Source organism: Hylobates moloch, unplaced genomic scaffold (assembly GCF_009828535.3).
Source record: "Hylobates moloch isolate HMO894 unplaced genomic scaffold, HMol_V3 SCAFFOLD_10, whole genome shotgun sequence".
NCBI lineage: Eukaryota > Metazoa > Chordata > Mammalia > Primates > Hylobatidae > Hylobates > Hylobates moloch.
Window position 1 is genome coordinate 108451778 of NW_026652285.1, and position 10569 is coordinate 108462346.

General features: G+C 64.1%; 1 protein-coding gene across 1 annotated transcript; it reads right to left on the reverse strand.

Moving 5' to 3' along the window:
- Positions 1–319: 319 nt before the first annotated feature.
- Positions 320–9768, reverse strand: CARD9 (caspase recruitment domain family member 9). The gene is made up of 13 exons (XM_032165649.2): positions 9631–9768; positions 7994–8193; positions 7450–7587; positions 6967–7271; positions 6648–6827; positions 6420–6563; positions 5876–6001; positions 3761–3952; positions 3374–3415; positions 2928–2973; positions 1188–1264; positions 538–614; positions 320–453 (listed from the first exon to the last, which is right to left on the reverse strand). Exons 2-13 carry the CDS (start codon positions 8175–8177, stop codon positions 354–356), a joined length of 1611 nt encoding a protein of 536 aa, XP_032021540.1. The 5' UTR covers positions 8178–8193; positions 9631–9768; the 3' UTR covers positions 320–353.
- Between the last annotated feature and the right edge of the window lie 801 nt (positions 9769–10569).

The following is a 10569-nucleotide window of genomic DNA, read 5'->3' on the forward strand; positions in this document are numbered from 1 at the left end:
GGAATGCGGGTCACCCGTGCTGTTTGTTTATTTACGCAGCTGTGTTTTCTAGCACTTCTATAATGCATGCATGTATTACGTGTTACATGGTGAAACAAAACAGACCCTGAAGTTACACAGATGGCGTGTGCATGGGGGTGGCGAGCACCCACATGGCCTCCGCAAGCTGAGTGCCGCTTAGCAAACTGCCCCAAAGCCCGGCGGTCCGGCTGGGCCTTTCAGGGCACCAGATTCCTCGTTCCAGGCTAAGTCAGCGACGGCTCGGGGAAGTCTGCGCCCCAGGGCGTCGGCACCCCGGGTGGCAGGAGGCCGGACCGGTGGGTGTGTCCTGGTCGGGGCCTGCGCTGCTGCGGTTAGGAGCCCTCAGTGTCGCTGTTGTCGCTGCCCGTGGTGTTCTCCCGGTCCTCCTCCCCCTGCCGCCATCCTTTCTGCATCTTCCTGAGGGCGCGCTTCCTGCGAAGACACAGGTGTCTCAGGCGCAGACCGGGCTGCCGCTCGCCAGCCCGTTTTGGAGAAGCCTTGGGGCCGCCCGCCTACCTGCGGTAGTTCTCAAAACTCTCTTTGAGGCGCCGCCGCTCCTTCTCGGGAGGCTCCCCGCTGCTCAGGCCTGCGTCCTGGAGAAGGGGGAAGGCTCAAGCTCTGGCCAGCTCCCCTGAGGGAACCCGCCCTTCTCATGCGCCCCTCACTGGCCCCTGTAACTGCAGACTGGTGGGGAGGCGAGGAGCCCAGACAGCCTCAGCTCAGCGCCAAGCTCGCCCTGTGGGACCTGCCAGTACCCCTGGAGGTGAGCCAGTGTTTGTAGCCTGCATTTCAGATGCCAAGACACACCCAGGAGGCCAAGCCACGGCTCCAGGCCGTTGTCTGTACAACAAAGCCCGAGGTGGTCCTTGCTCTCAGGACTCCTGTGTTCACCTAGTCATCCACTGTAAAGGCCCTCAAGAAACCAGGACCAGGCACGTCCACTTCCAAAAAGCCCCTCCAGGCTGCTGCAGTGCCCAAGAAAGGAGGGGGATCCACTTTGCATCCCAGACACCGCACCCCGAGCACTGAGGGCAGAGACCTTGTGGTCACCCCTCAGCTGTCGTCAGGGCCACCGCAGGGGGTTCCCAGGGCGAGGAGCCACCCTCCCTGTGATCGGTCACCCTGAGGCCCACGGCTGGGAGGACCCCATCCCAGGGAAGCCTTACATGGGGGGTCCGCGAAACCTGCTCCTGGTGCAGAGCTGCAAAGGGCTGTTTCGGGCTTCCCCCGCCGGCCAGGCAGCCTGGAAAGGAGAGTCGTGCCTGTGGGGCCTGCGCACCTGCCGGGCCACGTACAGCATGGCTGCCCCACCCCCCACCCCCCACCCCCTGGCATTGCAGACAGCGTTTGGGGCTGTCTTCCAAGGCCTGGTGGGATCCCCACTCGGGTCCAGTGTAGACTCTGCTTTCTGTAGATGAGACTGAGGCCTTATGGCCTCGCTTGCCCGTTCATTGCTCCAGGAGGCCGCCAGATGCCAGCCCAGGCCCAACACTCCTGCCAGTGACCATCCCTCCCCCGAGCTGGCTGCCCCCCCGGCAGGAAGGCCTCCCAGACCTCGGGGGATCTTAAACCCTGGGCCTGAGCAGCACCGTCCCCCATCACTCCAAAGCATCTGTGGGCACGGCAGCCCTGGGGAGAGAGTTGGGGACAGCTACAGTGGCTGTCTGGGTCCTGAGGTGGGGGCAGGGGTACTGCAGCAATTGGGAGAGAACCTTGAGGCGGCTGGACCCCCTCAGAACCCGCCAGGACCTGGGCAGACCAGGAATCAGGACCCTTGGGCAGAAACCACGCACCTCCAGTCTCAGCCCCGCTGTGGGGAGGGCCAGGCCAGGGCTGTCCTGGCCATTGGCAGCCCCTTCTTAGAGCCAGCCCCTCCCCTGCTCACCCTCCAACCATCCCACCTGCCCCTGCTCCTGCCACAGCCACCCAGGGGGATGGGGGCAGTGCCTGAGCTGGACTCCTGGGTCCTGCTCGCCTCTGTGCCTACATGGGGGCTTGGTGTCCCCACGTTCCAGTGTTCTGGGCTGCGGACAAAGGCGCTGGTCTTCACTTCCCCATCTGCGGCTCCTCCTTCCCCTTCCGCCTCTGCTTGGAGGCCACGGCCTGGTACTCAGGAAGCTCGTCCAACTCCGGTGCAGCCTCCCAGGGCCCCTCTGCTGGGCCCTTCCCGACCCCTACCTGACGCCACCTTCAGAGCAAACACCTACCCCATCACCACTGCCCGCTCCTGGGCACTCGGGGGCTGCTCCCAGCCAGCCGCCCAGTCCTTCCCCCAGACAGGCAGAGGGGGCCTGCCCTGCCCGCTAGAAGCCCCCGCCATTGCCTTACCCCAACTGCACCGGGACACAGCAGGCCCTTGGCCACCCATGCATTCAGCCCTGTCCCTCAAGCCACGTGGGGCCCCATCTTGCCCCACTTTCTAGCTTTGTGCACCTGGGCGTTTGCTCATTACCACCTCCCTCTGCCCAGGAGGAAGCTTGGAGCAGCCGGGACAGTGGGCCTGCTCACGTCTGCACCCCGTGGGGGCTGCCCAGAGGGGCCCCACACACTCAGGACGGTGGGCCTGCTCACGTCTGCACCCCGTGGGGGCTGCCCAGACCCCCACGCTCTCGGGACGGTGGGCCTGCTCACCTCTGCACCCCGTGGGGGCTGCCCAGACCCCCACACTCTCCACCCCAGGGGACACTTGTCCCACTAGCTGGGGCCCCGGGTTTCAGCTGGGATCTGTAGTTTGTTCTCTGGGTGACCTTGACCATTTTACTTATCCCCAGCCCTAGTTTCCCCGTCTGTGGAGTGGGGGTTGTGGGGACTGACACAGGCATTGTGGCACGGGCTGCCTGTGCTGAAGATGGGCCTCACTTGGGGCAGCCGGGAGGCCTCCGGGTGCACTGCTGTCCCCGCCTCACCTTTGTCTGAGAGCTGGGTGTCCTCCAGGTCCTGGGGGAGTGAGAGCTTCCAAAGAGAGGCAAGATGTCCCGTTAGGCCACTCCGCCAAGGACTGGACCCGGCCACACTGCCCACCCCAACCCTTGGCCCTCAGCTGGGTGCAGCCATTGCCGTCACCCCCTGCACAGAGCTCCTCAGAGACTCAGGTGCCCAGCAGACGGACATGGGGGAGCCCGGCCAGGAAGGTCCCTCCATGAGGATGCCAGGAGGTGGGCACTGTCCGTGCCTTACCTTACCCCTTGAGCCATCGGAGGCCTTAGCATTTGGCCACCTGCTCTTCCTCCACCCAGCCCAGCCCACCGAGCAGGGCCACGTGACGGGCAATGTGGGGCTGTGCCTGGTGGCAGCTCAGCCAGGACCCCAGGTGAAAGAAGGCCAGCCTTGTGCTGGCTGGAGTCTCACTCACCTCCTGGGAGCTCCTGGGTGAGCCATCCTCCAGGTCGGAGCTCTGTGGTCATAGGAAATGGGGTGAGTGGGCTGTGGGGGCAGAGGGTTCCCCAGGCACAGGGTGGGCAGGGCACAGAGTGGAATCCTCCAGGGAGCCCTGGGCATGCCCTCAGCCACGCCAGGCCCCCTCCATGCCCAGGACCCACCCTGGCCCTGCAGCCCCACTTCCTGCTGGGACCCTGAGCTGCTCGTGTGCCCTCACCCCACTGCGAGAAGGGGTTTGGTTAGGTTGGGGCCCGCCACAGAGGAGGGTTGGGTCAGGAAGGCCAGGAGCTGAGGCTCCATGCTCCCCTGGCCCTGCATCCCACCCGCCAGCTCCCCTCCCTGCCCCAGGCCCCAGGCCCACCAGGACGAGCGTCTCCAGCTGCTGCCGCCTGAGCCTGCCCTCCACGGCCAGTAGCTGCGCCTCACACTGGAACACCTGCAGCTGCAGCTCATCCGCTTTCTCGCCCAGCTCCCGGACCTGCTTGCGCAGCGCGTCCTTCTCCTGCAGGCCCTGGGCGTGCTGCGCGTGCAGCTCCTCCCGCGTGGCAATGGCCTGACGGGACAGCACAAGGCCGACCCTCAGTGAGGCCCCCAAGCTCGCCCTGGGCCCTCGGCCCAGCCGCCCAACTCTGAGCAGAGGCCCCGGAGGATGTCAAGCCACTGGGCGCGGAGGCTGGTCACAGCCGCTCCCTTTGTGTGCTCTGCGGACATGAAGTCAGCATTTGGGGGATTGTAAATGTGGCAGTTGTCCCTGCTGCCCTTCTGTCTCCTCCCAAGCCTGCACCCCCGGTGGACACAGCGTGTGCTATGTACCCCCACACGTGCACATTTGATAAATTTTGGATGCGGCTTGATATGGAGACACTGACTGTCCATAGCTAAGCCTCACTCATGACCGCAGCACTCTTTACCACCCCTGTCCTCACTGTGGACGCTGAGGTGCAGGGGTGAACGTGCAAACATGACGGCTTGACCGCCCCTGCAGTCGAGGCTGGGAGGCCCTCACCTAACCCCTTCCACCCGGACTGGAGCAACGGCTGGCAGCTTCCCTAATCCCTGGCCAACGCGCTCCCGCGCAGTGCTGTGGGAGCCCCCGCCCTGGGAGCCACACCAACCCCCATGGGGGCACAGCTGGATCTGCCCTTTTTTCCCTGCCTTGGAGTGGGCCAGGCGCGAGTGAGGCTGAGGTGGGGCCGCCACAGGAGCTCTGAGCCCGGGCTGCTCTCATGGGGGCCAGGGCTTCTTTTATGGCCCCAGGAGTCTCGTTTTAAGGCTCCTGACGTGGACAAACTGCCATCCAGCATTTCGCCGAAGCAGCAATGGTGTCCATTGGAAACAACCTCCAGGATGGGACTTGGGACGGGGCATGGGAAGCAGACACAGCCTTTCCCCGCGACGCTCCATCCAGCTCACAGCACGCAGCGCCAAGGCCTTGCAGGCCTCACTCCCATGGCCCAGGCTGGAGTGCAATGGCGCAATGGTGACTTGCTGCAGCGTCAGCCTCCTAAATAGCTGGGACCACAGGCGTGCACCACCACGCCCAGTTAATTTTTGTTTTTTTTGTTTTTGTTTTTGTTTTTTTGAGATGGAGTCTTATCTGTCACCTAGGCTGGAGTACAGTAGCGTGATCTCAGCTCACTGCAACCTCCGCCTCCTGGGTTCAAGCGATTCTCCTGCCTCAGCCTCCTGAATAGCTGGGACTACAGGCACCTGCCACCACACCCGGCTAATTTTTGTATTTTTGGTAGAGATGGGGTTTCCCCATACTGGCCAGGCTGGTCTCGAACTCCTGACCTCAAGTGATCCGCCTGCCTCGCCCTCCTAGAGTGCTGGGATTACAGGCATGAGCCACCGCACCAGGCCAATTTTTGTATTTTTTGTAGAGCCGGGATCTCACCATGTTGCCCAGGCTGCTGTGGAACTCCTGGGCTCAAGTGATCCGCCCGCCTCAGCCTCCCAAAGTGCTGGGATTATAGGCGAGAGCCACCACGTCCAGCCAAGCTTTTTTCAAGATTAAAAAAAGCTACTGGTAAAACAAGACAGAATGTTTCCATTTTTGTAAAACAAAACCAAAAATATATATAGATAGGTGACAGATGATAGATGGATAGATGACAGATAAGTCTGTAAGGTGGAGGGGGAAGGTTGAACATGGTTTTCCGTGAGAGTAGGCTGGGGTGGGGAAGTACTGACTTCATCATAGTTTACTCTTTTTTAGTGTTAAGTATTACTTCTGTCATTTAAAACACAGGCCAGGTGTGGCAGCTCAGCCTGCAATCCCAGCGCTTTGGGAGGCTGAGGCCGGAGGATTGCTTGAGGCCAGTAGTTTGAGGCCACCCTGGATAACATAGCAAGACCCCATCTCAAAAACAAATAACAAAGATTAAAAACCCTCTGACAACTGCCCTCAAGGGCTGTGGCCCTGGTGCGCCCACCCGCGAGTGGGGCGCTTTGTCCCGCCCCTGTGAGGCCCCACCTGGTCCCGCTCAATGGCGACCTCCTCCATCTGCAGCAGGATGGCCTCGATACGGTCCTTGTACATCTTGGAGTCCTTACGCAGGGCCAGGCACTGCAGCTCGAACATCTCCTTCTCCTCCATGCACTGCAGGGGGCGGCAGCTCAGCCCCCACAGGCCTGAGGCCCCCCATTCTGGCCCTTGGGGTGTACTCCGTGCAGGGGCGCAGGAGCATGTGTTCAGACCAGTTGGGATGTCGGGAGAGGCCATAGGAGTCCCCAGGCCCCTACCAGCCCTGCACTCCCAGACCGCAGCAGGACAGGGCCCTCCCGCAGGCCTCAGACACTGCTGTGCCTCAGGCACCGTGAGCCCAGAGGTCGGCCTTTGCCATGGGGGACAGGCAGGCAAGGAGAGGGCACCGTCCACTGTGCCTCCAGGAGTGGGTGAGTGGAGACGCTGCACTGGGGTCTCCACACCCCACCTTCCAGGCACGGAGTGGGCAGAGCTCAGCCTGCCCAGCCTGGCTTGGCCCCCAGGGGCCGCGACTCCCCGCCTGCCCTCCTACCCGGAGGCGCCGGGCCTCGCCCTGGCGGAGGTCCTTGCGCAGGGAGAAGATGGTGTTGGCCTGCTCCTGGTGGTCCCGCAGCGTCTGCCGCCAGTCCTCCTCCAGTACCTGGATGTAGGGGCTGCTCCTGTCCAGCTTCCCCTCCTGAAGGGGGCAAAAGGCAATGGTCTGGCTGGGAAGGCCCCTGCTGCCCTGCCTGGGCTGCACCCGCCCTGCCTGCGGCCCCACCTGGACGGAGGCCTCCAGCTCCTGCACCCGGGCCTGGAGCAGTGCCTTCTCCTGCTGCAGCTCCCACAGCAGCTCCTGGCTGGGCCGCTGCTCCATGGCGTGCCTGAGCTTCAGCGTGTGCTTGCGCTCCACCTTGCAGTCGTCCTCGGCCTTCATGAGGCTGTGCTTGAGTCGGTCAATCTGCAGAAGGTCCAGTGAGCCCGGCTGTCCCCTCCAGGCGGTGGCCGCAGACCCGTGGGGCCACCCCCGACCGCCCCGGCCTGCAGACCCCGCCAGGCCAGGTGAGGGGGCCCTGGTTCCCCGGGGGCAGCGGGCGCACCTCCAGCTGCAGGTCGCGGTTCCGCATGAGCGCGGCGCCCTTCTCCTCACTCTGGTGCGCCAGGCGCATGGCCAGGGCGTAGTTCTCCTCCTTGCAGCGCTTGAGCTCGCGGCTGCCGGCCTCGCACTCCTCCTTGAGCCTCTGCACGCGCTCTTGGTGCTTGCGCAGCAGGCTGTCCTTCACCCGCAGCTCCTTGATGAAGTCATCCTTGGAGCTCAGCAGCGCGGTCAGGTCCTGCACCTTCTTCTGCAGCTTCATGACCTCAGTCATCAGTAGCTGAGTCAGGCCTGACTCCCCGGACGCATCTGTGGGCCAGGCCAGTGTCAGACGGTGCCGTGTTCCCCGGTGGCCCAGCCCCATCACGCCCTGCGCTGTGGCAGGAGCTCAGGGCTCCTAGGGAGGAGGGCCAGGCAGAGGACCCAGCACCACTGCCTGCCCCCCGCCACCGCCTCCCCTGTGGGCCCCGCCTCCCCCGTCACTCACCGATGATCATGGAGAAGACACGGGCCGGCTCCTTGCCCGTGACCTTCTTGTACAGCTGCGGGTAGTAGAGCTCCAGGCTCTCGAGGAAGGCCACGTAGCCCTTGTGGCCGGTCCGCTGCAGGATGTCCAGGAGCACACCTGCGGGCCAGAGAGGCCTAACTGGGGGCGGGGCGCAGGCGAGGCAGAGGGCTGGGGTGGGTGGGCCCGGGGGCAGGGACAGGTGGAGGCTGGGCTGCTGTGGTCTGGGTCTTGGATGAGGTACCTTGCGGGTCTTGGTACTAGGCTGGGGACCAAGTGCTGCCCACCTGCCCCTTGGCTGTCTCAGGAGCCCCGCTGCCCCTCTTGGCAGCACCGAGCCGGCAGGAGAGGCTGGGGGATGGGGCGGCCACATGCCAGGGTTGAGGTTGGGCCTCGCTCGGAGGCCAGGGGCAAAGCCAGGCGGGGCTCTCCTGGGGTTGAGGGTCAGGGTGGCAGAGTGTGCAGCCACCTCCGAGCTGACTCCGTGGTTGGGTTTGGGGCCTGGGGCCTGCAGGGCAACACTGACCCACTTTCCGTTTGCGGATGACCAGGTTGGGGTCACTGAGCACCTGCTCCTCATCATCGGGGTTCAGGACCTTGCACTGCCGCAGGTAGGGCGTGATGCGCGAGGGGTCGATGACTGAGGTAAGCGTCACCCGGAAGCCCTCCAGGACGCTCCAGCACTCGTCATCGTTCTCGTAGTCCGACATGGCCTCAGCAGGCAGGCTGGGGAGTGTGGGGCAGCGCTGAGAGTGACGCCGGCTCCTGCCCCCACCCGGGCCCGGCTCCCACTCCTTCTCAGACGCTGGGCCCGGGCTCTCGTCAGGACGTCGAGGGGGATCAGCTCAGGGGCATCCAGGAGAGGTGCCCAGCTCCATGTCCCATCCCCACGCTGGATCCCCCAGGGAGGCGGCAGAGACAGTGACCCGCTCCCCACCAGACCAGCCGAGGGCCTCTCCACAGCCTTTCCCAGCCCTTGCTCCTGCCCGTTGGCATCCATGTCACCCAGATATGCAGCGGGGGAGGCGCAGATGGGGTCTGAGAGAGGAACTGCCCCCACAGCATGAGCCCCTCTGGCCTCTGCCTCCTGGACTTGCCCGCCACACCCTGGAGCCTGCAAGGGCAGCCACCTCCATGGGGGGAATGGGTGGAGGAGCTGAGGGCAACTGTCTGGCACTGCGGCCAGCCCAAGCTGGGTGAGAGCAGGTTGGCCAGTGACCCTCCCACCAGCGCAGCAGCTGGGGGAGCCGGTTCTTGTGGGACTTCCTCATTCCCCCGACCAACGCCTGCTCACATCCCGGGCTGTGCCCTCCCTCCTCCACGACCGGCTGCTGCTGATGCAAGAGTGGCTACCCAGCCCTGCCGCAGCTGCGGGGTCGCTGCCCCGGCCGGGAAGAGCTGCCCACAGGAGCGTGTCTCTGTCACCCCCTGCTGGCCCCGCAACCCTGGGAGGGGCTGTCAGTGTTGCCCTTGGCTGGCCAGGAGTGCTGCTGCGGTGTTTTCTCCAGGTTCTTAGGTGCTGGGCACCGGTGAATCCCTGGACTCTTCTTCTGCCCCAGATGAGGTCCGGCCCCCATCCCACTGGCTGCAACAACTGAACTACACATGTTGGGACCAGCCACTGCTGTCCCTTTCCGCCAGTGTGGTGGAGGCCTCAGCCGCTGAAAGCCACTCCCTCTGGGACTGGGACTGCAAGGCTGGGAGCAGCCACGTGGTCCTCAGGCAGCCTCCAGCCCCGCTGGGAAACGCTGGTTTCCAGCCCAAAGGAGCTGGGTCGCTGCTCCTGGAGACGGAGTTGCCCCAGTCTCGGTCTTTTGAGGCATTTCTCAACTTCCCGCTGCACTTTGTCACCCCATTGAGGACAGTTTTGACAGACAAGGGGCTGAATAAAAACACCGGCCACACGGTGGACAGTCCTGGGAACACTGGGCCCCTTTCCTGCCTCCCCAGCCTGAAATCCAGGGTCCCACCTGCCACCATAATTCCACGGAAATGAACACATCTCCACCCAGTGGCCGTGAAAGGGATGGGGCCGCGCAGCGGAGGCTGCCTGGCTGCCTGTGGGAAGCCTCAGGCTGCTCTGGAGGATCAGTACCAGGATCCTGAATCAGGCCGACGCCGACCTTCCTGGCCAACTTTCAGAAAAGCACCAGACCCACCCACCTGAGGATCTTCCAGGAGCCACCTGCACTGCAGACGCACCAGGAGCCTGGGCCGTGGAGCCTCTGGGAGATGCTGCCGGGGGCTGCAGGGAGGGAGGAGCGTGCTGGACGCCTGTGCACTTCCTGATGGGTTCTGCTTAACTCCACAGTCCCGCCAGTCCTCCCACAGGGGGACAGTCCCTGGTGACCTGCCTTCTGATTCGCCCAGCCCAGGAGGCCCCAAGAGGCAGACGGAAGTGGAAGTCCTCTGCCCTCCAGAGGAAAGCTGCTCCCAGCCCTCCCAGCCTGGCCGGGGGCTGGGGGTCCTGGGGATACCCCAGAGGCCCAGCCCTGGCACCTGGCAAGTAGAAGAGACAGTAGAGACCCCCAGGGGGCTGGACGAGGTCAGCCCGTACCCAGCCGCTTTGACCTGGTCACAGGCTTCTGGAGGCTTCTTCAGTAGGGCATGCTCTGCTCTGTGCGAACACCCTCGCCCTCGCCCTCCCCAGCATCTCGGGACAGCGGGGCAGGGTATGTGCAGGGGGGCCCACAGCCACACAGCATGGCCAGCATACGCCTTGGTCATGGAAGGGCTGCAGCCCACCTTATGGAGCCCAGGAGGCCACAGCAGCCTGCCAGGGGCCATGGCACCGGCCACCACTCAGCTGCACATGGGGGAGAAATGTCCCTTCCAGAAGTGTCACTCGATATCCTGGTTATCCCCACCACGAGGCATCCCTGCTCTCCACCAGGATATATGTGAGGACTGAGGCCACTCCCGGGGTCCCCCAAACCAGCGTCAGAAGAGCCGGTGACAGCAGGGCACAGCTCGGCCCCCATCCACGGACAGCAGGCAGCAGAGTCTGCCCTGAACTGTGCACTTCAGTGTGTGGGCTGCCGGAGCCTCGTCCCTGCAGGCTTGGGAACCCCCAGGCCCCGCCTCACCTGGTAAAGCTGGTTG

Excerpts from the sequence above, each read along its gene's own strand:
- CARD9 (XM_032165649.2), bottom strand. The coding sequence starts at position 8,177 with ATGTCGGACTACGAGAACGATGACGAGTGCTGGAGCGTCCTGGAGGGC. Across the intron at positions 6,564-6,647 it reads AGCTGGAGGCCTCCGTCCAG|GAGGGGAAGCTGGACAGGAG; the intron begins GTGGGGCCGCAG and ends TGCCCCCTTCAG. Across the intron at positions 2,974-3,373 it reads CACCCAGGAGCTCCCAGGAG|CTCTCACTCCCCCAGGACCT; the intron begins GTGAGTGAGACT and ends TCTCTTTGGAAG.